Source organism: Barbus barbus (assembly GCF_936440315.1).
Source record: "Barbus barbus genome assembly, chromosome: 38".
NCBI classification, from domain to species: domain Eukaryota; kingdom Metazoa; phylum Chordata; class Actinopteri; order Cypriniformes; family Cyprinidae; genus Barbus; species Barbus barbus.
Window position 1 is genome coordinate 20129279 of NC_136716.1, and position 27271 is coordinate 20156549.

The 27271-nt window shown below is 38.0% G+C and overlaps 1 protein-coding gene across 1 annotated transcript; it reads right to left on the reverse strand.

Annotated features, from left to right (window-relative positions):
- Positions 1-21: 21 nt before the first annotated feature.
- LOC306858159 (unconventional myosin-XVB-like) lies at positions 22-25827 on the reverse strand (the record flags this gene model as incomplete). The annotated part of the gene is made up of 64 exons (XM_079398556.1): positions 22-653; positions 770-907; positions 1011-1144; positions 1249-1382; positions 1487-1611; positions 2148-2296; positions 2386-2482; positions 2565-2642; positions 2723-2817; positions 2941-3071; positions 3294-3370; positions 3459-3535; positions 4232-4304; positions 4396-4441; positions 4561-4924; positions 5335-5446; positions 5854-5995; positions 6537-6655; positions 6865-6980; positions 7084-7159; positions 7274-7333; positions 7438-7553; positions 8215-8425; positions 8558-8648; positions 8869-9025; positions 9175-9285; positions 9360-9444; positions 9531-9773; positions 9872-9987; positions 10073-10165; positions 12066-12144; positions 12620-12690; positions 12885-13003; positions 13105-13275; positions 13470-13542; positions 13732-13901; positions 15251-15486; positions 15611-15706; positions 15822-15946; positions 16622-16679; positions 16839-16901; positions 19099-19189; positions 19298-19473; positions 19587-19701; positions 19930-20054; positions 20179-20224; positions 20377-20522; positions 20782-20859; positions 21004-21129; positions 21379-21510; positions 21788-21883; positions 22061-22184; positions 22297-22355; positions 22527-22640; positions 22745-22906; positions 22981-23094; positions 23166-23229; positions 23306-23409; positions 23487-23580; positions 23805-23879; positions 24000-24109; positions 24200-24263; positions 24442-24506; positions 24712-25827. The coding sequence occupies 64 exons, from the start codon at positions 25825-25827 to the stop codon at positions 558-560; spliced, it is 8319 nt and encodes a 2772-aa protein (XP_079254682.1). The 3' UTR covers positions 22-557.
- Positions 25828-27271: the final 1444 nt, after the last annotated feature.

Sequence of the window (27271 nt, forward strand, 5' to 3'; positions counted from 1 at the left end):
AAAAAATATTTTCTCGGTTTTCTGACAGGAGGAAAGACATCAGTGATATTTATTGAAAAATAATGAAAACTACACTTCAGAAGACATTTTACACTTTAATAGTTTAACATTTTAATAGTTTAACATCTATACTCACTAATCAGTTTGCTTTTATTTTATTTTAAATAATTAAACAATGATAACACATATACAAAATAGGTCAGCCTTATAATAAATATAATCAAATCATCCCCATTTGTTGGTATAAATTCATAATGATGTTAAATTAAACATTTGTTTGAAAAAACATTATTACATTAAATAACGCTTATTAAATCATTAATGTTCATTCCAAAAAGTTCAAAATGTCATGATATTTTTATAGAAAATTGTATCTTTACACCCCTGAAAAACGGTCTATACTGAATTAAACATTTTGTAAGCATTAACCTTGATCTTACATAAACATTTGTACATCTTTTTTTAAATACAATGACTGCAATATTTTATGGCAGGAGACATATTTGAACTTTAGAGTAAGTCATGGGATATTAGGTGACGTTTGCATATGTTGTTGTTTAGTGTGGAGTTCCAGACCGACTGGACAAACTGCCGTGGGAGGGTTTCACCACTTCTTCCATAATCACAGCAATGGTGTGGCACAGCTCTTTCGCCTGGGAGACACGAGGGATCAATATAAGAGCAATCTCATTTACCATAACCAAATATTAATAAGACCAGCTCTTGAAAACGACCACATGTATATTGTATATATCATCTACATACGAACCTGCTTTAGACTGAAGCTCACAGTCCTGGGTTGAGTTTGGCCACTAAAGCTGATCTCAACTGATGGCAGCTTGTCTTTTTTGGGACGGACTGAGCGCAAGGACTGCACATCCTCCATAGACATGGTCAAACATGCGTTCTGCGAAGTTTGTGATTGTTTAGTTGTGGTCGGGTATGATTAAAACACACAATTAAGATCAAAACATCATGGGAACTGAATTGACAGATCAAGGATGTCACACCTGTGATTTGGGATCAAGGACTCTGATAAATTCATGGTTGACTGCCACCAGCGAGGGAGAGGGGCAGCTGCGATGACTTACTTTCTGAGCGGTGAATACATCAAATCCAAAGAAAGGCAGCGCACTGACACTTTCTGGAAAGTTGACGAGTTTGTTTATATGGATATAAGGATGTGAAATCAATAAATGGAATGGCTTAACAGCTATCTGGAAACATTAAGCAGATTTATTCACTCACTGATAAAGCGAGCTTTGGCATCAAGATGGCTGAGGGGCCCTAAGGTAGAAAACTGTGCCCGTATAGTAGCAAGAAGTCTTTCGTCACTGGAGTTGAGCTGATCCATTCGGGGAAGGTACTGCTTGACCTCAGCGCTGAAGATGAAAATTGATTACATGTAAAGATGTGTCAGGTTTTAAGACAATGATTTGACGGTCAGCTGAAATGACTCAAATGTTTGAGATATTTATCAAATTACTTGGAGGGTAGATCCGTCAGCCCAAGTGCAAGGTGTTGAAGAGCAGTCAACTCTGCCACATGCTGGTAGATTGTAGCACTGTTCGTGCCCAGCAACAGCCTCCCTCCCAGATAGTTAGCCACAAGCTGAAAAACATAAGATCCATCATACAGTACATGAAAATGAAAGATATGGAAAAAAAGTTTGAGGTTGGTGAGATTTTTCAATTAATACGTCTCTTATGTTCACCAAGGCTGCACTGATTTAATCAAAAATACAGTAAAAAAAAAAAAAATAGTAATATTGTGAAATATTGCTACAATTGGAAATAACGTTTTTATTTTAATATATTTAAAAAGGTGATTTCTTTTTGTGATGGCAAAGCTGAATTTTCAGCAGCCATTATGCCACTCTAAAGTGTAATATGCTGATTTGGTGCTCAGGAAACATTTCTCATCAACAATAGCTTTGTCTGAATAGCTTTTTCTTCAAGATTATCTGATGAATAAACTGTTGCATTTCTTTAAAATAATTGTATACATTTCATTTCAAATGTAGCGTATACAGTACATTTCAAGATATATATCTTGGAATTTTGGATATTCGTTCATGTAAAACAGGGGTTGTGTCATTACTTTAATATTTCACATAATAACAAATTCAAAAGTGACTGTTTTAGTACCAGCTGATAGTGGAACTCCAGATAAAGATCATTGCTGAACTGCAAGGGCTGTTTCCAGATTATTCGATGAAAGGAGAGGGAGATGGAGCCATCATCCAGCAGGAAGTCAAAAAGATACTCATCGGAGTGAATTGGTCGTGTCACATCACCTAAAGAGGGGGATTTGTGGTAAAGACAGTATGAAAGCATTGTCTGATATGTGTTCAAGTGCGCATAAGAGTGACTAAAGATATCTTACCCCCCTTCTTAGTGGCATGGATGGATAATTCCTTCACTTCTGCTGGATTTAAGACGCCCATCTCAGTGCAAAAGTCTTGTACCACCTCAAACGCGACCTACAGAAAAACATAAAAGTACTACATGTAAACAACACGTTATCTGAAAAGATCCAAAATAGAAAGAGCGGCCCTCACTTACACTAAAGCTGCGAATCTTGCAGGTAAATTCCTGTCCACCAGGCAGCTTTATGGGCAGCCGACGGGAGTTCCTCCCAGCCTGCAGGGCAAAAAAACAATTTCACATACTTTCATCTGCTCTGTTCAACTAATTTTCTTTTCTCATGTGTCTTCACTTACCAAAATGGCCTCCATCTCTGAATGTGAAGGGATGTGTCTGCGTCCTCCGAAACTGAGTGATCGTTTGAGATTCTTCAAGCACACACTTGCCAGTTCTGTAAACAAATATTATATTCACACAACCCAATGCAAACACAAAAAAGCTATTCCTGATACAATTAGGTGCAAATAACTTTCTAATCATATAGTCTAGCAAAATCCACAAGTGGATACTGTACCTTGAAAAGGGTGGTTGGCATCCTGAATGATGGCCTCCAGGTGGCGGGTGCAATATGGCAGGAGAGTGTTGGAACAGGGGAAGAATCCAGTCACCAGATTCAACAAACGCCAGCCACGAGTACAGTTCTCCCTACAAAATCAGCAAACAATATGCACATTCAAAAATTTAGGGCTGGTAACATTTCAGAATTCTTTAATGACTACAAAGTTCAAAATAGCAACATTTATTTGAAATAGAAATGTTTTATAGCATTATGAATGTCTTTACAGTCACTTTTTATCAATTTAATGTGTCCTTCCAAGTACTGATCACAAACTTTTGAATGGTAGTAAACAAGTATTATTTACTCACTTCACTGGGTGTTTTGTGGTCTGCTTGATGACCTGACAGTAGATCTCATCCCTGAGGATCTCCTTCTCTTTTCCCAACTAAACCAAAACAAGTTGTCATGAAACAGATGTATACATTTACAATACCTCTCAAAAGATATGATCAACATTTGGAGGGAACACTTACCTGCAAAATGAAGTTAACGCAGTCGCTCTCGGTCTGATTTTTCTTCATAGGCTGATCCATCATAAACTGCATCAAAACTACAAAGAGATGGCTGTCAAATACTTTGAATGCAATGGAATCAGATTGGAATACTTCATTCTGATTGGTCAATCTGTGGTTAAATATTTTGCTATAACAACAACTAAATATAATGGCCACTTTCCCAGGCAAACAATTGTATAAATAGCCATATTAGTTTTTAAAGTCTTTTTTATTCTTCCAAACGCTCTTAATTTAAAGTCAATGATTAATTTATCAATTTTATTTATTTTGTCATTTTAAATGACATAAATCATTTTTATTTTTAATTTATGTAATGTATTTTTAAGGGGGATAATGTACAGTTATACACTATTAAAAAAAGTTGCTGCCTTAAATTTATAAGGTACAATCATCTTAGCTTTATTAGTCATTTTGACTTGAATTACATTAAACTTTAAAAAAGTTGAACATTTCTTAACTTGTATTGATGTCATGATGTTGTCATGACTTATTGATCATACCATTTTTTAGTCTGTCATTATCAAAAAAACAAACTTTCAGGGTGATAAAACTTTTACCACCCTACCAAACTTGTACAAAAGACATAAGAGACCTCTTTGCTTCTTACTGGGGTTCTGATTTTATTTTACATGACCCATTGACTGTACATTATCCCAGGGAACCCAAACTTTTTGCTGTTATAGTGGGTGAACTAACAGTTAGTCTGTTTTTCAGTACATTTGTTAACTTACCCATGAAGTTTTGAACACCCAGACGATTGAGATCCTTGTCTGAGAAAAGGATCAGTGGTTCCTGACTAGGATTCTAACAAACGAAAACACAAACAAAAACAATAAAAAAAAAAACATAAAATCCCAGCATGCATTGAGTGAGAGACTAAGAGATGCATACGTACTGGAGTGTATTCCACCATCTCATTAAAACTTTTGTCTTTGTTTTGTCTGAAAAAAAGATAAATAAATATATGATACATAACTAAATATATTGATTTGAATAAATCAATGTCAAGTGGCGTTTGTGAAGTATTATGCAAACTCTTCTGCTTTCCAGAAGATTTCACCTGCTGATAGCATCTGTGAAGAACTTCCTGGCAAACTCAGTCATGATATAATGCTGATGTTCTGATTCAGATCTCTGGATGGACCCCACGCCAGCACTGTGTACACTGCTAGCCACTGAGCGGGCAACAGGAGTGTTGGAGACAAAGCCATTAGCAGGTATGTTGGTCACAGGGCCATTGACAAGTTTGTTGGTGACGGGGCCATTGGCTGGTACACTGGGGGAAGAGCCAGTGAGTCTCATACTCTTTTTCCGTTCAAGCTGCCGTTCCATGTTGCTGCTGTGGTAGTCTGGTGGGGCACAAGGCTGAGTGACGTCCACCGGGAAGAGTCCAGAACGGCCCCCACTGGAACCAAACATCCATCCTACAAAGATAAAAAAACAAAAACAATCCCTTTTAGGGTTTATGCTGTACTACTTATTCATATATACAAGTGATATTCAATATACAAACATGTCACACTTTTTTTTTTTTTTTTTTTAAATATCATGCATTAAATGTTCCTACTTCCTAAAAAAAATGTGTCCTGGGAAATAACACTTGTGCCATGTCACTGCTGACAGGCCTAACATCTGTAAACAGCAGCAATTAATCTAATCGTATCCTTGTTTTTAATTTGGACTTTTTGCTTAACCAATGTTTCTTTATTTTTTTTCAAAAATTTTTCCAATTTTTTTTCCAATTTTTATGATTTTGTCGCTAATAGCATAGAAATTACACTTATTCATTTTTAAGGTAAAGTTTAAGGAGATCCTAAATGTTTTCTCTTCTCACCGTCCTTGAGGCCGTCCATGTGGAGGATTTTGATGACATCGCCTCTGTGAAAGCACAGCAAGCTCTTGTCATCTGTCACATAGCTCTTCACACCAATCACATAGTCTGAGTTCTGCAAATGGAGGTAGATGCACATTTATCATTGTTTTTGCAAATGAAATGAAAACTATGCACAATAATAGTTAATGTCATTGTTAAACATGAAACCACAACCCATTTTACTTTCATATAGCGAAAGAAACAAATAAAATAAATAAAAAACGTGGTGGGATTTTATCCTTTGGCAATTGTTTGGATTGTGAAAATAAGGTTTTGCATATCAAGATGGAGGTGGTTGAAAGAGAAGGGTTGAGATATTGAAAAAGAGAGCCTGAGTTGTTTCAGAGACTGAGCAATTTTTTCCTATAAATAAAATGCACTGCATTAACCATTCCTTATAAGACCATGAAAGTAAATAGGGTCAGGTATGGTGACATTAAATGAAAAATGAAAGCTATGTTAAGGTTAGTATCACGGCACCGTAATCAGCTGCATCAGGAAGAGATAAATCACAGCAGCGATCTGTGGTGCCTGTTGAGAGTGAAGTTCCAAGTCCTCATTACTCAAAGAGATCACGACTTTATTAGCCCCTTGCTGCTGTACTGACAACACCTGTGAAAAACTGAACAGTATAAACATATGGTTATATAAACTGCAACACTATAGAATATTATATACTACTGTTCAATTGTTCGGGGTTAATCATTTTCTTTTTTTAAGAAAATAATATTTTTATTCAGCAAGGAACAGATCAAAGGCATTTGTAATTTTACAAAATAATTATATATCAAATTAATGTTGTCATTTTTAACATTCTATTTATTAAAGAATCCTGAAAAAAAAAGCGTATAACGGTTTCCATTCAAATATTAACCCACACAGCTATTTTCAACATTGATAATACAATAAAATTTCCTATAAGTTGGCTGATTTGGTGCCGTTTTCTGAAGTATCAGGTTGCCATTACAGGAATAAATTAATTTTTAAATGTATTAAAACAGAAAACAATTCTTTTAAATTGTAACAGTATTGTTTTTACTCTTTTTTCACATTAAAAAAATCTTACAAACCCCAAACTTTTGAACAACAGGGTAATAAAAACATTTAAAAGCATGCTTTATCCTGTTTAACACAACATTTCTATCCTGTCAGATGTTCTGTACCTGTAGCTGTGGAGTAGTCTGAGATGTTTGGGGTTTATGCCTGAAGCTCTGGCCACTTTCAGCAGTCTGATTCCTCTATGTGATACTCCCAGAATCTGAGCATCTCCTCCATTCCCCACCTGTTGAAGCACACGTTTAGTTTAGTTTCTTATAAAGCACATTTCTACTGCCTTCAGAGCAGCCCAAAGTGCTGTACAATGCATTCCAAAAAAAAAAGCGTTTTAAAAGCAAACACAGAAACACAGAAATGTAAAAAAAATTCAGAGTGCTTAACAAATTTCTGTATGCATGTTTATGTGCATTATGTAAGAAAAGCCAAGTATTTCACCTTCACATTAAAGAGACGTGCAAAGTAATTGGACCAGTTGTCTCTTGCTGCCATGACAATTCTTTTCTTCAGGGTGTCATCTAGTGAATTGATACGATTTCCGATATGGAAGCTTGCTGGTAAGATAAAAACACAGAAACTAGCTGAATTGTCCATAATCGTTTATCTGAATTATTATTAGACTGGTACATGGTTATTAAAAAACAGCATCTGTCATACCCAAAAGATCTTTCATTTTACGCCTTTCTTCACGTGAAATCCTCAGACAAGAATCCGAGTAAGTGTCTCGCATGATCTGCAGTTCACAAAAACAGTAGATAATGTGGCCCAGAATCTGATGTATACAAACTAATATAAAATATATTGATTTTGAAACTTTGCATTGTATAATACTATGATTGCTACTGACCTGCTCACAGAGTAAATTAAGAATGTATGGGTGGTTGAATTTATCCCTGGGATAAAAGAGCTGCGCACAAGAAAACACAAATACATTGAGTATACTTAAGTTAGCCAGAAGCAGCCGTGATAACCTTTGTAGGAGTCATGTAAAGTCACATAAAACTTAATTACCTCCTTGCGCAGGAAGAGTTTGCCAGGCATACTGGGGTAGGAAAAGTAAACGCTGGCAGAGAATCTGTGCAATTGGGAGCGAACACTCTCCTCCTCAAACATCTTGTTGAACTGATCTTTAGGAACACATAAAGGATAAGAAATTAGAAATTATATTACCTTAATATTGAATTTTAGAGATTAAAATCTTCACAGTTTTTGTCAAATTTGCATACGTATATCTAACTTTCAAATTTATATGCATACCCCTGTGTTACAAATTAAATCTTTTATGATCGATCTATCCAAATATCCCCAAGACAACACATTTAAAAAAAAAAAAAAAAAATATTAATAATAATAATTTAGCAGTTTTTCTATTAGACAGAATGGAAAAATTTAAGAAATATTTTAATGGTTTTTTTTATTTCTTAATTGTTATGCATATCTTATTTAAAACATAAAAACAGATAAAATACAATTATTTCTTATTATTTTTTTTTTATTTCTTAATAAATTGCCAGTTTTCAACACCTGGAATATTTTGATTAGAGAAAGAGAATTGTCAGTTTTTAATTTTAATCCATAGTACCTAGCAGCATTACAAAAATGACAACATCCGCCTCAAACCTACAGTGAATTATTTAATTTCACCTCATGTTCAGTTAATTGTGCTAATTATGATTAAAGAAAATGAAATAATACGATTTCAATCATACTTGACATACCATGTGTACTGCGTATATTTTAGAAATGACCCCTATATATAAGATGTATAAGATAAATAAGATCACTTACTAGGTACAGGAGGCGGCATTTGTGGTGGGTCGGGGATGTTGGGAGGTGTAGGAGGCATGGGCTCACGGGCTCGAGGTAAAGCATGTGAACGTTGCGAGCCGAAGAGGTCAGCTAGTGAACGCTGCTTCTGCCTCATATCGTTAGAGATTTCACGAGGGCCATGGGACTCAGGTGGCTGAGGGGGTGAAGGAGGCTTCTGTTCCCACTGTTTCTGCAGCACAAATAATAATAATAAAAAAAAAAAAAAAAAAAAAAAAAAGAGATTTATGGTCAGCTTCTGCATCCTTGACTTTGAGCTCAAAACACTAGATTATGGCATGTCACTCAGGTCGGTATCATCTACCTTCTGGTTAGAGACAGGTCCCTGACCTTTGAGAATGGCCAGTGCCTCTTCCTTGGGATCATTTTTCTTTACAAAGTGCTTGGCCGGAACCCTGTGAAGATCAAAGTCCACTTTATTCCTTGTCTTACAGTCTGGAAGTCACTCCAAGTGAAAAGCATCATAATATTATGCAAGTTTTCAGGAACAGCAGAGGTTGCAGTGTGAATCACAGTTAGCAACCCATTTACTTCCGTAGTGATTGATTTTATCCATTGGGAATTCTCATGAAAAGTGGTCTCTAGGTGGAGCAAGCTATGCTTTATAATAATGACCTGACAGGCTCGAAGGCTTTAGGTTCTGGAGAGGGCCGGCTCTGGTACCGCTTGATGATCTCTCTAATGTTACTAGTAGGTTCTGGTTTAGGAGATGTGGGTTCTGGAGATTCTGGTTCAGGTGTTCGGATGTTAGGAGGTTTTGGGAGTGGTTTCACTGTGTGAAGAATGGTTTATAAACTTCAAAACACATTATAATCTTAAATAAGACTAAAGAAGACATTAGAATGTCTTAAGTGTGAATTTAAATAAAGACCACAATGAATCACAAAAACGTAGCCCTAGGTGTTGCGACAAGCGTCTTACCTTCAGTCTGTACTGGTGGAGGTGATTTGAGTTGGGCCACTTCTGGTGGAGTGGCGTATATCAGTGGCTTAGCAACCTTTGGCGCAGACTTTGGGCGTGCTTCTGATGTTCCTGAGATGCATAAAGATATATTTTAAGTTTATTTTAGCCATTTGAAGGATTCTGATTTGACAGTGTCTACTCACCGATCTTTTGAAAAAAATTCCTCTTCTCCTGAAAGGACCCTTGATCTTCTGGGGCCCTGAGATCCACCTCTGCATCAGGCTGTGCCTTAAAGAACAAAATGTAATTAAGTCATTGCAAAAATCTGAAGCGTAAACGTTTACAGCGTTTACAGCACTGATCAGTTCCTGTACCACTGGACTGCGGGGCTTTGGAAGGGTCTCTAGGGCTTTTTTGGGGGTCTGAGGGACGGTTCTTAATTCCTGGGGACGGCTTCGGGGTTTGGGTGAGGGTGAGCGTGAAGGTGAACGTGCACGCGGAGGAGAGCGCCGCCACTGACGTGGTGACTGCCTCTTTGACTCTTTCTCGCGTTTTCGCATCTCTTCCTGCTGCTGCTTCTGGGACAGTTTCATCGCCTGCATTGTCATCTGCTGAGCCTACAGGGAAAAATAGATTTATCTGTCTTCTTTACGTTGAACGAACTCATGTAACAAATGTAAGAACATAATAATGTTATACCAGAAGCGTTACTAACCAGAAACAGAGCCTGTTGATTGATAAAGGCCTGCTGCTGAGCAGCCATTTGCTGTGAGTTGACAGCCGGTGTTGCAGCAGGCATGGCTTGTGGCATGGCAGTTGGCATCATCATAGCTACGTCCAAAACAAGCAGTAGGAAGAGGGTAAGCATTAAACAGTTTATGCTATCAGAGAAGCACAACATCAGCAGGATGCTTACGTTGCATGGGTTGCATCATGGGCATAGTAGGCATCATGTTTGGCATCATTGGTGTGGCACCATAGCCAGCCATGGCAGGATTCATTGGCATTCCTAAATGATAAGGGGAGTAAACAGTCCAGTTACAAAATACATTCTTTTTTTTATGCAAGTAAAGAATGTGACAGTGTTTACATGTGCCAAATATAGAATCACTTGGACAAACAAATATACACTCACCGGCCACTTTATTAGGTGCAGATGATAGAAATTTACATTTACATTTATTCATTTAGCTGACGCTTTTATCCAAAGTGACTTACAATTGCTATATATGTCAGAGGTCGCACGCCTCTGGAGCAACTAGGGGTTAAGTGTCTTGCTCAGAGACACATTGGTGTCTCACAGTGGATTCGAACCAGGGTCTCTCACACCAAAGGCATGTGTCTTATCCACTGCGCCATCACCACCCCATGCAACAGTAACTCAAATAACCACTCGTTACAACCAAGGTATGCAGAATACCATCTCTGAACGCACAACACGTCGAACCCTGAAGCAGATGGGCTACAGCACCAGAAGACCACACCAGGTGCCGCTCCTGTCAGCTAAGAACAGGAAACGGAGGCTACAATTCGCACAGGCTCACCAGAATTGGACAATAGAAGATTGGAAAAGCGTTGTCTGGTCTGATGAGTTTCGATTTCTGCTGCGACATTCAGATGGTTGGGTCAGAATTTGGTGTAAAGACCATGAAAGCATGGATCCATCCTGCCTTGTCTCAACGGTTCAGGCTGGTGGTGGTGGTGTAATGGTGTGGGGGATATTTTCTTGGCACACTTTGGGCCCCTTAGTACCAATTGTGCATTGTTTAAATGCCACATCCTACCTGAGTATTGTTGCTGACCATGTCCATCCCTTTATGACTACAGTGTACCCATCTTCTGATGGCTACTTCTAGCAGGATAATGCACCATGTCACAAAGCTCAAATCATCTCAGTCTGGTTTCTTGAACATGACAATGAGTTCACTTTACTCAAATGGCTTCCACAGTCACCAGATTTCAATCCAATAGAGCACCTTTGGGATGTGGTGGAACGGGAGATTCGCATCATGGATGTGCAGCTGACAACTGCGTGATGCTATCATGTCAATATGGACCAAAATCTCTGAGGAATGTTTCCAACACCTTGTTGAATCTATGCCACGAAGAATTAAGGCAGTTCTGAAGGCAAAAGGGGGTCCAACCCGGTACTAGCAAGGTGTACCTAATAAAGTGGCCAGTGAGTGTATACTGATAGCCAACATTACATGTCCGTTCTGATTAGCTCCTGCATTTGCATTCATATGTCTGTAAGCATGCATGTGTGTGTGCATGTGTGCATGTGTGTGTGTGTGTGTGTGTGTGTGTGTTTCTGTGCTTGTGTGTCATTGTGTCTAGGGGTGGGGGAGGAATCATACAACTGAAAAAAAAAAAAAAAAGGAGACAACAAATGTTATTAGCAACAATACAAAATACATTCTAATGTCAGGTCCAAAATAAATGTCAGGTCTTATTTTAAATATTTAAATTAAATAAAAAAAAATTAACTAAATAAAACAATAATTAATATTAAAATGACTGGATGTTCAATTTAAAATTAATTACATTAAATAAAAATGTAAACTAAACTAAAAATAAATTGTAAATATTATATATATTTATTCATATATTTATTTTTTATTTAAATTGTTGTTCTAAAACGGCCATTGTATACTATGGGCATTGTTGGCTCTATGAAAAATTGCTTGTGATGTTTTGTAAATTGCTTTGGATGAATGCGTCTTCTAAATGGATAAATTAATAAATATAAATAATTACTGTGTAAATAAATTGTTTAAATTCAGCAATATTATTTGTTACCATCAAATTGTACCATTTTAATTAGCATTATATTGGCTTCACTGCTCTCTAAATATCTGGATCACTATCGATCAATCCCTACACACTAATTAAACAGATATAAACTGTACCTGCTCCGGTGTACATGCTGGGCATCATACCTCCACCTCCTCTCATTCTACGATTCAGCATGGCCATCCGTTCAAAGTCCTATCAATAAAAAACAAATAAAAATGCAGATAGTAAGACCTCAGGTCAGCCCACAAAGATAAAAGACAATACAAGTAGATCTCAGAGTTAATAAGTGCCAACGCTATGTAATCTTTGCTGGCTTAATAAATGTTAACAATATATCTGTGTAGCCTAGTGATAAGCACATGTGCTCTGACATGTTGAGCTGTGCTGCTCTTGCAGGTGACACAAGTTTGAGTCATGGCTCGTGTTCCATCTCTATAAATGTAAAACAATATATTAAAAAATATTTAAAAAATCTACAGTGGCATTTATTTTAAAGAAAGACAGCACAAGCACATTTTTCATTTATAATTCACTTAAAAATCAACAGATATATTGATCAGTTGCTATAAAATAATGACTTTATTATTAATGGTGAGTTTAAAGTTGCTGCCGCTTTGACTATAAACTGTACAATAATGTTTATATATTTGAACTGGATGATACTGACCGGAGGACCCTGATCAAACACAGGATCAAAGAGGTCATCAACGTAAGCATCCATCTGTCGACCGCGAGATCCTGAAAGAAATTATTTTTCAGGAGTGTCAGAGTGAAAATATTATTTTATTTACTCTACAGGGTGAGCCGGGTCCCAACCCTCATACTGTAGCTTTCATTCACTTTGATTTATTTCATCGTCCCTCTGCAAAGCTACGCAACAGAACATGACTCAGAATTTACTGTCTGTTTCCTTGTAATGGTTGGACACTCACCCTGGGATGTGGAAGAGGGTTCATAGGTGTCCCATGGGGATGCTTCAAAGGAGGGGAAACCAGGGGCTTGCATAGAGGGAGCAGGTGGTATAAAGTCATCCAGGTCGGTAGTTGCCATACTGAAAAAAAGACATAATGGATTAAAAACAAAGGTTTTAAGCAGTAATTTCACAGTTTCCTTTTGAATGAACTGTCAGCACTGAGCACTATAGAGGCGTACCTGTTGCCTGTGCTAAAGAGGTAATCGGTTTCAGGGGGTGGGTGACGCAGGGGCACATCAGCCTCCACTCCAGCCAAGAGATCCATTACAAAATCACAGCCAGCCAGGTCGGTCCAGCCCTCTCCAGCCAGCAGAGACACAGACCAGCCCAGTGTAGCTTCTTTCAGACCCCTGAGAGAACAAAAATATGACATTAAGAAGTATTGGTGAATCTCATTTTATTGCATTATAGAAATGAAAAAACCTGCCCAGTTTTCATGAACATTATTTTTTTCATGTTAAAAATATTTGGGGATAAATATAACCTGGATGATTTTTTTTGCAAGATTCCTCCACAAAAACAGACATATTTATCTATTAGCTACCTGTAGCTAAGAAGCCAAGAGGCCAGTTGTTCTCCTGTGGTCCAAGATTCCACCTCCACAGTTAACCTTTCCTCTGAAAAATAAAAACAGTGAACATCAAATAAACACCATACTTTAATACATTTATAATCCAACATATTAATAATAATTTGTTCTCTTGGAATGAACAGTGAAACTGGGAATCCAAAATTTAGCTGATAACTATTCCAGTTATCAGGTACAGCTCATCAGCTCAGTTTTCTAAGAAAACTACAGCCCTCACCATTGAAAGTGTTAACCTCCACCACCATCTTTCCTTTTCTCTGATTGGCTGTCCACTCGAGTTGACTTGGTGGGTGTTGTCTGCAGGCAGGAGAGGGGAGCTGGAGGGATGTGAGGAGCTTGTGCTGGCAGAGAGCACGAAACTCCCCTGGACCTCGGTCAGACACGTACCTGACGATCATAATATATATTACTTTTAATTTTGAAGATAACCAATAGCTGTACAGAAACACTGACTTCTGTACTGTACTGAATTGATCTATTGATCAATATGAAATTTGACAATCTGTATAGTTTAGTTAGGAAATTTAAAATTTAATAATCAACCAATGGCAGTGTTACATCAGTCCGCTCTCTTCCTGTTCTAAAGACCCCTCTTTTGGGTTTATAATACTATTACTATAGACCAGGGGTTCTCAAAGTCTACATTCAAAGGTCCAAATCTGAATTTTCATCAGTGTCAAAGGTCCGGAACAATTGGTTATTACAAAACGTGTTTTTAATAAACATACATAACATATAACAAATAAACACTAATTTAAAAAAAAAAAACGGTTCCCTTTGCATTCAAAATACTTTAATAACAAGTGCAAAAGTGGCAAAACAATTAATTTAAGTGTCAGCAGTAGAAGTCGACCTATAATGTTTTTTCTCTGGCCAATGCCGATATTTAGAAATCAGGGCAGCCTATGGCCTATATGATGCTGATTTTTTGGGCACAAGATAGTAATAGTAGTAGTAGTAGCCTAATTCATAGTAATAATACATGGCTCAAAACTTAAGCACCTTCTCAAAACAGTTCTGAAGCATGCTTTTTTGTTTATGTTTGCTGACAGACACCAGTGTTTCCCGCAGACTAGCAAATGCAAGTTGATTCTCTGCCAGCAGGAGGCGCTGTTGGAGCGTGATATATAGCTGTTTCCCCGGTAACGACTGTAATCAAATAAGCGCTACTTTATCAGGCATTACAGGAAAGACCAAATGAAAATTGACATCAAAGCTTTTCTGAAGAAAACGGACGGTTCTTTTAAAAGGTACATTCATATAAAAACACCAGCGCAGCATTTTATTCAACGAAGTATAAGCCTTTTGGAAAATTTGTAGCGGTCAGTTTTGATATTGTGACAAGCCGCCACAAATAAATGTATACACTGGGCACTGCTATAAGACAAATTGCCATAATATAAGTGATAGCAAAACAAAACAAAAAAAAAATATTAGCGGTGAAATGTCGCCCGATTACGTCAAACGTCATACGCTCACTGGATGTCATGATGACAACAAATGTCATGAAGGAAAAGTTTCAATATCTCGCCTGCAATTTCGGACCTTCTCCAAAAAGACATAAAAAAATAAGAATAAATAAACAAATGATTTACAAGTTTAACGTGCGTTTATCAAAGTAGGAAATATAATTAGTGTTCTTGAAATATGAAATAGAAGCGGGTCCGGATTGAATTCCCTCCGGGTCCTGATCCGGACCGGAGTCCGGACTTTGAGAAGCACTGCTATAGACGTACTTGAGCAGGGGTTTCTCCAAGGCAGGAGAGGGTGTGAAGGCACTCAGACAGCAGGCCAGGAGCAACCAGCCCCGCAGGGCACTCTCTTCATTATCCCCGTCCCAAGTGCGGTACACCAGTTGTGCTAGAATCTCATCTCTGATACTGGGCCGTAATTGACTCTTCTCCACAATATAGTTCCCCAATATCTGCTCTTGCCATCCAGTCAGATCAGAGTCACCGGTGAAACGCAGGATCTAAAGGAGAACGTAGATGAGGAAGGACTAATTTCATATACCCAACATTTTAGTAAAGCTTTACTTCAAACTTTATTTCCATTTATGCAAAACACGTCAATATGTTTTTAGGTTCTGTACTGACCAGTTTGTAGATTTCTAGAGCTGTACGGGCATCATCAGGATCCAGAGACATCAGAGGTTTCTGAAGTGGAAAACCCTGCGGTTGGCACCATCCGTCCTAATGGAAAGGAAAACAGATAACTGCTGTAAAAAAAAAGGATGCAATCGATTCACAGGTATGGAAATTGCTTGTGAAGACCACAAAACTAGGTAGGTAGTTTTTTAAGTTCTACCTTCAGGACTGTGTTGGCATATTGGGAGAAAGGGTGTCTGTCAATGTCTTGGGGCAATGAGAGGTTGTGGTCTGCTTTGACCTGTGGCAGACCTACTTCTGTTACTCCTGATCCTTGAGGACGTCCTGAAAGCAATCATTGTCAAATGTGAATACAAATATGGATGCTCATGAGTTACTACAAAACAGTTTTTACCCAAAGCAATACAGTTTAATTAAATCAATTACTTAAAAGACTTAATTTGAGTGTGAACAACGTCAATCATTCTAAAACTGAATGCTTTTATTCAGCAAAGATGCATTAATCAAAATTGACAATCAGAAAATATGCTTATATCCATCAAAGAATCCAGAGTTATTTGAAACTGCAATAATATTTCACAATATTCCTGTTTTTACTGTAAATGCATTTTAGGTGAGCATTACAGACTTTTTTTAACCTGTAGAATTTTGTCCAATTTCAACTTCAAATTTCAACAGGATCTTGGATTAGTTTAACAGTTTCACATTGTCAAACCATTGAGAAAATTGTGAATATAGGTTGCTTTAAGAAACCTGTTAATCAAAGTTACTTTGATGACAAAAAAATCTCCACTGTCTCTTGATTTCTTCAGTCAAAGAAAAAGTTTACATTTTACTTTTAGGCACTTTCACAAATAAATATGGAAACTCTTATATACTTTCACTCAAGTGTGTTTGATCTATTACAGTACTATAATAAAGTAAATTACAGTACTTATATTTCAGTTTAAAGTATAATTTCAGTACTCTTAATTGGTTATCAGGTATCAAGGATCTCACCTGCTGCACTGCGTAATCTGGCCGACAGGTCTGCCGGGATCTCCAATATTCCCACATCCTTGAGGAAAAATATAATATTTCATTCTTTTGTGTTGTTCAAAATTCACATAAAACTAAGATGTCCATAAGTCCATAAAACTAAGATGCTCAGAGACCTTGAGCGCACAGAAGAAAATTTAAAAAATCTATAAAAATGAAAAGATTCAGAGTGTCTCACCATCTCTGAAGAGGAAGATGTAGGTTTTGCTGCTTCTTTCACTCTGGTTCTATCAGTATGTTCCTGATCAAATCAAAATACAATCAAAAACACAATCTAACATAAAAAAAAAAAAGTTTAACATTAAGCCACTCTCTGTCCATTTGCATATTGTAGTGATTCATTCCTTCTTGACTGAACCATTGGACATTTATTTATTTATAAGCTATTCCACTCATTTATTCTATTACCTGTTCACGACATCGTATGCAAAGGTAAACAGGGCTATTCTTAGCAGCTGGCCTTCTTTTATATCCTAGGAAAACCCTCCCATGACTCGCTCCTCCCCAAACAAAAACATTACATGAAATATGAGTCACCAAACCCATTTTTTATCTTATCATTTAATATTATCATTGTGTTTGATTGGCCTTTTCTGTTTTGTGTTTAATTGTTGTCAGAAAACAGTGTGCAGAAAATAAGATTTTAGCATTCTGTAGAAACAAATCTGTTTCACCAGATACTTTTTGCCTGTTCCAGTGAACCATTTTTATATTAAACAATTTCACTTTTATTGGACAAGCAAAAATACTATCATACAAAATATACACAAAGCTGCTAAACCCACTGAATGAGGACCATGTGACAAACCAGTCTTACCACAAATGCATAACAATTACTACAAAGTGATTTGACAGCAGAGTGCATGACAGCTGAGGAGGACATAGTCCAAACTGTATACAACAATGAGGGGTTACAAGGAAACAGAACTGAAAGCAGCAGGTTATATAACTTAGTGGATCATTTAAATATAACTCAGTACCAGCCAAAGGTTTGGACTGACTAATTTTGTTCATAAATATAAATTGAATGTTTACAAAATAAAATTTTTATTCATATTCTTTTTAACAGACCTGAAGGAAAAGCTGTCATTAAGTGTCCAGCGTACATGGGAACCATTTAAAATCATCCCATGATGCACCTCATGAAGGCTGAGAGAGCGTCCACAATGTGGAGAGTTGCCATCTAGATTTTAACATGATTCCCATATTTCCATTTGTGTTATGTAATGTAACTTTAATATTATTCTACATATATTGAAAACAGCAATAATAAAGAATGTGTAAGTATAACATCTTTGACTGGTAGTGTAAATCCAAAAAAAAAAGAAAAAAAAGAGAATTTATCATTTAAAAGCTTTTTCCAACATATTACACCACATTAAACAAATCTTAAAGTCTTATATAACTGATATAAACTCTTTCTTATTTTCTGCCCTGAATTTTATCGTTAATCTTTCTGTTTGCTATTAGCATGTGTTATATGGATAAATATTAAACACTACCTACCTAGGATGATATTAAAACAAACGTAGTCGTCCCCATGTAAAGTGCTCTTTAACTGATGAAATTAGTTGAAATCCAAACACAAGAGAAGTGGTGCTTTGCAGTAATGAGAGAGAAAGTGAGGAATAAAGAGAGAATCTAGGATCAAAGATGAAAGGGCAGGCAGGCGGGCGGGTGGAGCTCACCTCACCTAACTCAGATATTTCTTACATGTATACACACTCTTAAACAGCCCATGACGCACTAGAGAGACCAAACATGCCACATGAATCAGAGAATAAACATAACTGTACTAATAATTGATTTTTGTTTTTTTGCATTGTGTATTGTTTTGTTTTTTCTTAAAATAAATTGATAAAAAAAAACATGAATGGAAACCACCACGCTTTTTATTTAATTTGAAATGAAATTGGAATTTGTTTGCTATAGAGGTTGAGTAATTGGAAACTATGGGTGCCATTTTAAAAGCGATAGATTGAATTTCACAATCTCATGAATTCACTCAGCACACTAACTGTTCAAATCCTTTCAAAGAGTAAAATATATTATAATACTCATGACTTCTGATGCAAGTTCACACTGTGACCTTACACATAATGTAAGGAAATAGTAATCAATATTCAGTGGCTCGTATGACTAACTTGGAAATGTATTTGACTGTCATTGCATTAGATAATAAAATATAAAACTGGTTGGAATGAATTAATATAATGATTACTATAACAATCCTTTATTTAGAATGAGAGGAGTGCTTCATTGCTTCATATTAGCTGCCACATATTAATAACGTGGCCTTGGTTACCTAGCAATGGACCATATAGGTAAACAGCTGATATAGTGAAGCGTGTGGATTTATGTATATGCAAATTAAGCTAAGAAGAAGCCACAGGCACACGGGGGAAAGGATTGAAAGAGCTAGAGATAAAAGCTCTCACCCTCCAATGACGTCTCTTGATGGTGTCTCTGGTGATCATCATAGCTGCCCAGAACTGAGTGAAGGACTGCTTTAATTTCTTGTAGTACTTCCTGTAACAGAAAGAGTGCGGCACTGCTTCACATTCAGAATCACATTCAATTCTCTTCTGTTTTTATCATGCTCTCGAGGTTTAGCAAATTTGAAATCACTGCACACACCGAGCCTGGTGGCCCCTGATGTGGGACTGAAGGACGATAGCCTTCTGTTTAAAGAAACGGAAGTTTCTCCGGCAGATGAAGCCGCGAATGTTCCTCTGGATGGTGACTGCCGCCCATGTTTGGGTGCTACTCCATTTTTCCTCCACCCGCTGGTACAGACTCTCCTTCATAAACACCTGTGTGTGTTCACATGAAAGGAAACCATTAGAGGGTGGGGTCTTTAGTGTTAATGTAGTAAATGAATGAGTCAAAATAACCTAGGCTGTGGTAAAGAGTAATGTTACTGTACTTTAGTGAGTCCTAGTTGGTACTGGCCTTCCTCTGCTCCTATACTCTCCAGTAAAGTCACTACTTGCTCTTTACAAGACTGGTGTGCAGGTCTCTGGGCCAGTAATACACCATATCTGAAATTAAACAAAGAAACGGTGCTAGAAAAATGTAGATAAACTCGCCTATAAAGATCCACACACATTTTGATCAATGGAATTACGTGAATTGTCCATTATTTTTAGTGTGTGTGTGTGTATAAATAAATAAAAAAGAGGACAATAAAATATCTATAAAAATTTACGCACACACTCATACAACTAATAATGTATTTGAATGTCCTAATTTCTGCTGTAGCGTGTTACCTCTCCATGAACAGAGCGAAAGGGATACGAATAGGAAATCCTTCTTTTCGTATGTGAATGGTCTCCAGTATCCCTCCATGCTTTAGCTGTGTAGTTATGTAGTCTACATCAAATATGCCTGGAAGCTGAAAACACGCAAAAACACCAAATTGAGGTCCACCAATACATTTGTGCTTGCTTATTCTAAACATAATTGTTCACAACCAGAGAGACTATATGTAAATGACATATAGTGTCAGCTGAAATTACCTTAACATAGTTTGGTTTAAAGCATCGTATAAATGTAGTTTTACACCTAAAAAAAAACAGAATAAAATGATTTACACATATTCTCATATTGGCCTAATACATACACCAACTGGCAATACCAAATGCCCTGTGTATAAAATACAAAGCAGTCCATTTATACAAAATATAGCAAAATAAAAAACTGTGACATTTGTTGACCTCTCCAAACGAGTGGTGAGCTCTATAAGCGTCTGCTGGAAATGAGCAGCTACTGTTGACATCTGGTTCCGGTAACCCCTTGCTCTTCCCAGCTCTTTCTGTTGGACGTAACGCTCTTGAACCTTCCGGAAGATACCCGACACCATCTACACAGACAAGAAAACACACTCCAATTACTTGTTACAGGTATTTGTTACCAAACATTGATCCTTCAAAACTTAATGAGACCTAAAGTTTGCTTAAATGATATGGGTTGTTGCTAACTCTTTTGTTGTGTCTGGGTGTGTTGACAGTCTCATGAATATATAATAGTGGACACATTATTGTGTTTCTTTTCAATCTTGACACATCACAAATCACTGAGGACAGTGTGAGCTTCCATGAACACAACTGAGATGAATTTACCTGTAAACGACTGCGGGCAAAAAGCTCTAATACTTCTGGACGAAACTGATCATGATTTTTATTTAGAAAGTTGTGCACCTGGTAAGGGAAATAAAGCAATTTTAGCCAAAATGTCTGCCAAAAAGTATTTTAGCCATGGAAATCAAAAGATTCTTGGGTAAACTGTCAGAACAATCATCTTTCATGAATAAAACATTTTGTGAATGCTCAGATCAGGCTTGCCTGGTACGTGACAGCGCCTGCATAGTGATATATTGTGAACACCGGGAGAGGAATTTTGGGCTTGGTGTAGTAGGGACTGTTGCCATGGTGATAATGACATTTCTGCAAGAACGTGTGGTCTGTAGCCTGGGACAAAAAAGAAGGAGAAAGGCAAAAAAGACAAAGGCAGCCCATAAATCCATTGTAGTATAATTTGCATTTGAATCAACACTAGGTCATTTTGGTGGAAATTCAAGTTTTATGATATTTAAACATCACAATAAAGTAGAAGAAGACTTCCAAATCCATAATTGAGCTGTAGTATAAGATTATTCAAAAGAATGTTGACTTTAAATGAACTCAAATGTCTGGTTTAAAGTTGAAATGGGAAATTACTTGAGGAAGGCAAGTCTGGTCATCCAGGATGCGGAGGATTCCATACGGCCGTGCTGAGATGAGATCCAGACAGCCATTAGAGTCTTCCAGAATTATTGGATACCACTGGATCTGCTCTGCACTGTATTCCTCCTAACAAAAACACACAGCCAACCACTTGTTTTATTTCCTAAAGTATTAATTATTTCCAGGGCAAAAAACGTATCTGAGAAGCCACATTTATGGTATGGTATCTCAAGAATTACGATTGCTGGTCCCATTGGAATTGATAGATATAGATTAAAACATGTTCCCATCAAGTCTAAATGGTAGAGTCTCTTCAAAGTGTTAATATTTTCATAATTGGCCTCTAAACATGGAAAAATCTGAGAATAAATTGTCTATAAGATAGCTGAGGACACACACTGACCTGCTCTTGGGCCACCAGGGCTTTGTTCACAAACTGTTGCAGCTGCTCGTTGGCGAAATTTATGCACAGCTGCTCGAAACTGTTCACACTCAGGTCCTGTAATGCACATTTGTTCAGTTCTCTCCCACAGACTTACTATAAAGAGGCTTAACAAGTGGGAATTCAGTGACACTTTGCGCATATATATGATTCAGCTGTAAATATATAAAGACAATCAACAAGAAATTTGACAGTAAAACTGTCACTTTAAGGTCATAATGAGGGACAAGATACCTCAAAGCCGTATATATCCACAACTCCAACAGTGCTGTCCATCTCTGTGGGAATCAACCACTCATTGATGCGTTCAAGAATCCAGTCAAACAGCACGGAGTACAGTACCTTGGCAATTGCATCTCTGAATCAAGAGCAATCTGTCAGTATTCATCAGCTATATTATGGGTTAATGTATGTAATCCATTATAGAATCTTATCATTTCAATTACGTTTTATTGTTTGGGATTTCTAACCTGGATTCAATGGCACTTTCCACAGATAGTGGACAGTAGATCCTATCATAAGTTGTTTCCTGTGAAAACAAATCTTTTCAGTGTCACATAATTGGTGCTCAAGAAACAATTCTTATTTTCAATGTTGAAAACAACTGAGTTTAAATTGTATTGAACACAAAATATTAATTTAAATCCGAGGGCATGGAAAGAAATGTGTATTTGGGTAAGTGTGTGTATGAGTCGCTCACAGTCACCCGGTGTGTGATGACCGTCTGTAAGGCCTCGGCAGACACCTGCAAGAGGTTTCCCACTCTCCGAGCTTCGGCTTCACTAAAAATACGGGCAACTTCAAACGATTCACTCTAATTTTGTGGGGGTACAAACACACACAGTTTAAAGCATATACATTTTTAAGGGTCCTAAAAGCTAAAACTGTTTTTAAAAGAGGTAATCCAGGCATCCACACCTCATAGGAGCTGAAGCAAATGTTGCCCAGCTGTAGGATTGATGACAGAATGGCCCAAATGGTTGCAAGTTGATTTGCATGTAAACCAATGGTCTCCAAGCAGTGGACCAAAAGCAGGAAGTCTTTCTTGTCATGCTTTCCTTGTAGCTCACAAGCCCTGCCCTTAAAAGCATTTAAAACGGGAATATTAGACAAATATCATAAACGAATAGGCTTTTAAGTGGCTTTTATTCTACCTGGTTGAGGTAGAAGTAAGTTTCAGCTCCTTGCAGGTAAATATCCTGCTTGTCCCAATCATTCATTCCAGCCAACAGTTCATAAAAAACATGGTAGTTTCTCTCCTCCTTAGCCTAAAGGAAAACGGTTTCATTTCATTCCTTGCAGGTGTACTAAGGTGCAAGCTAATGAATAAACATCTAACCTGGAAGACGATTCTTGATTTTTCAAGGAGATATTTTGACAAAGATGTCCCGACAACAACACCACTAAAAAAATTAAAGGAGATCATATCATGCTCATTTAAAGTTCACTACCCCTTAAACCAACATGCAGTACACTTACTGGCGTATGTGGATGTGTAGGTACTTTCCAAATCGGCTAGAGTTGTTGTTCAGTATGGTCTTGGCATTACCAAAACTCTCAAGAATGGGTAAAACGTCCATTGGCTGATGAGAGGGAGATTATCTTTTTGAGTTGTGGGATTATGTCTTAATTTTCCTTATGTCTTAATAAATTGATTTACCTGACGTAATTGATCATTTCTGCCTTGATACATGGAACTCAGGTAATGGATAATGAGCTTGGCAGCCTCTGTCTTCCCTGATCCACTTTGTCCACTGTTGAGACATTCACATTCATTCAAATTTATAACATATATTGTAGGAATATGTGTATATATATATATGTAACGGATTATGTAAATCATTATATATATGTGTATTGTTTGTCTCTATGAATATGGATTCATAGATGTGTGTTTATGTATGTATATGCAAACGGATATGTGTAATGCATACGTATAGTGTATATGCATATGAAACATACCCATAATCCTCCTCACCTAATGATGATGCAGTACTCTTGAGTGGTATTCTGAGATTGGCAAAAGGCAGCATCGGCTATGGCATATATATGACTACAGGGACAATGAAAATCTTCAGTCTTTCAATATGACAGTTAAACACTTCTCAAACTAATAATAAAAAATTGCCTACTGCCAAACATTGCTTGAATATTCATAAGTAAAATCACTCACGGTGGATTATTGTGCTTTTCTTTACCCTGGTACTGCTGTCTCAGATCCTCAGTGTAGATGCTGAGAGGCTTGAAGGGGTTGATGGACAAGAGCATATCACCAATATACGTCTGTTGGTTTTAATAAACCGTTACGTTAAAGAGACAACTGAATGTGAGAGACATGATCACGTTTGATTGTCTGGAAAAGGTAATGCATACATAAATTGAATCCCGGTGAAACCTCTTCTTCAAATTCAGCAGAACAGAACTCTCACACACCTCTCTGAAATAAGATGCACACTTTGGTTAAAGTTTTCATGTTTTAAAACAATTCAGACAAACTCAGCATGCTATCTGATGTGCAAATTAATGTTTTGTTCATATAATTCACTTTTTACAAGTGTGGCTTTTGACAGTCTACACTAGGAAGTGTACATCAGGTGACTGCTGCGATGACTCACTCCAGCTGTGCTAAATCTTCCACCTCATCCACCTCCACAGCTTGGCTGCTTCCTGGCATCATTACCTGAGACACAAAGTAAAGGAAGCAGAGCAGAGCTGTCACTGAGAGCCCCCAGTGGGCAGACATGTGGATAACACCTACACTATTTCCCAGCTTCCTGTTTCAAACAATCAAACAATAAGCATTGTAGATGTCAATAAGGTTACCTGCATAATTGCAAAAGAGTTCAACAGCAAAAATTGTGTAAATTATTCTGCATATGTCATACCTGTGTGCTGTTAAGTCTCTCCTCTAGCATATTTTGGGTTGGATCTTCAGATTCCCATGGGCCTCTTCCATTATGTACTGGAATGATATGGGCATGTTCATCATCTTGATACACTGTCCATTTAGTAAGCTTCTCCACTGTTTGATGGGGCAGGAGGTTTTCCGAACGTAGCCAGTCTTGAGGATCACCACACATTTGCTGAGTCTGAGCCCAGTGTAGCTCCATAGCGGAGGGCAAAAGACCCTCACCCATCAGTTCCGCCACCTCTCGGTCTGCATCCTCCTCATAAGAAGGTTGCATCACTCCATTCCTCCATGTCTCAGGTTCTGCTGACACATCTGAATTCATTTGATTCCTTTCCAGTTCTTTGCTCTGTCCCATACTTATACCATTAAGCACAGGTTTAGATATAGACAACTTGGCAATGTTTACTTGCGATCCCCCAAGTTTTCCCTTGGCGGCTTGTAGTATACTTGTACCTTCTTTGATGCCTGATATTGGCTCTTTTTTGTCTGCTTTAACTTCAGGCTGCCCCTCAATCACTTGAGAGTTTGGGCTGCCATTCTTATCACTTTTACTCTCCTGAGTGTTTTTCTTAATGGACTTTAGTAAGCTAAGGTCTGGCTTGACTGGAAGAACCAGACGAGCACCAGGCTTTGGTGGTTTACGCTCTGTTGTGCCTACATTACCTGTGCTGGTGCTAGTAGATGGAACAGTGGCTTCATTAGCCTTGCCAATTTTGTTCATCCTTGGGAACACAATTGCATATTTAGCTTCTCCTGAGTTGACCTTTTCCTCTACGTCTTGTGGAGAGGAACAAGGTTCATCAGAGGAGTCACCCTGGGGATCAGCCGTAATAGCCTCATCTGTCTTGGAATCATTTGAGGCTGATACTTCCTTCTTTGATTTTCCACCACTTGCCATTTTCTTAACCATCTTGTGTCGGATAAGATTCTTCTTGGACTTGGTGCTGCTATTCCTCTTCTTGACTACCAAAGCAGGGAACCATTTTGAGATCCCAATCGCTTGGGTGACTGCTGATAATTTTCTCCGAACGTGTAAGCCCTTTGGCATCTTCTTTTGAATCCATCCTGAGACACGCCGCAATGTCGTCATGCCTCTTTTCCGGGCCAATAAACGCTCTGTTGACTTTGAGGGCATCTCCTCTTCAGGCTCAGGCTCAACTGCGTCCGCCACTGTTTTCTCACATGAGTCTTGATTTAGTTCTTCAACAGCATCCTCAGTGTCTTTTGGAGGTTGCTCTTTTATCTTGCTTTTATCGTCCTTTCCTTTGCCTTTCATTGAAAACAGCATACGAGACTGTCTGTTCAGAAGACCTTTGGGGCTTTTTATTGGGGCTGCTACTTGATCTTCCTCTGTCTTGCTCATTGTCTTTGTTTTACTTGCCAACTGTAGAATTTGAGACTTACCTTTAGCAGCGCCACCTTTGGAGAGAGCCATTCCTTTAATATGGACTCCTTTTGAGGGCACAGAATCATCTTTAGGCTCCTCTCCTCTAGAAGGCCCTTTCTTTTGTAGTATCTTAGATTTTAACATCTTTTTCTGCCCCTGGAGGTGAACTGTCAGGTTTAGCGGTCCTGGTTTCTTTGACGAACAGGCTGTTTCTCCCTGTGTGCTCTCTTGCCACGTATCGCTCAGTTCCTCCTCAGAGTCGTCTTCTTCTGCACTGCTAACAGGTTCCTTCTCGGGTTCTTCTTTGATTCTGCTTTCAGCAGGCACATCGGGGTTGTCCTTTCTCTCACTTTTCTTCTCCGCTTCTTCTTCCTCCTCTTCTGTTTTTTCTCCTACATCGTCATCTTTATCTTCTTCCCCTTCTGTATTTTCCCCTACATCGTCTTCTTCCTCCCCTTCTGTTTTTTTGCCTACATCTGACAGTTCTGTCTCAGCAGTGTTCTCCACGCAATCTGACCCCTCCTTATTGTCATCCTTTCCTTCTTCATCACTCTCTTGTTCTGAGCTCTCTACTTTCTCGCTCTCCGATTCGTCCCCTTCTGTATCTACTGCTTTAGCACCTCTCCTTCTCGCAACTTTTGCAGGAGTTTTGGTTGGATTTTTTTTCTGGTCAGGTTTTGATTTGACAGCTTTCCCCTTTGCAGGTAAGACTTTGCCTTTTTGCTTTCTTGCTTTGGCTATTTGCCTAGAGGTCTCTATCTCTTCCTCTGGTGGTTCCTCGGTTTGGTCACTATTCCCAATTTTCTTGTCCTTTTTGTTCTTCCCTTTCCCAGCTGTCTCTTCCTTCTTAAATTTATCACCTTTTCCTTTTTCACTTTCATTATTATTTGAGAGTATTTGAGATTCTGTCTTTCCTCCTTTTTGGGGGGGAATTGATTCTTTTTTGTCTGTCTTTCTTGTCACCGCTTTCTGCTTCCCTCCTCTAGCCCTGGAAGGGGATTTGGCTGGAGGCATGATTCTAGGTCAAAGTAACCTCACAGGTCCTGTTTCTGACTTTTCCTCCAATGTCAGGACATTTCTTTGATGACCTAAGAATAATAAAACATTTTCAAAGATTAAAAGACCACAAAAAGATGCATCACAAAAT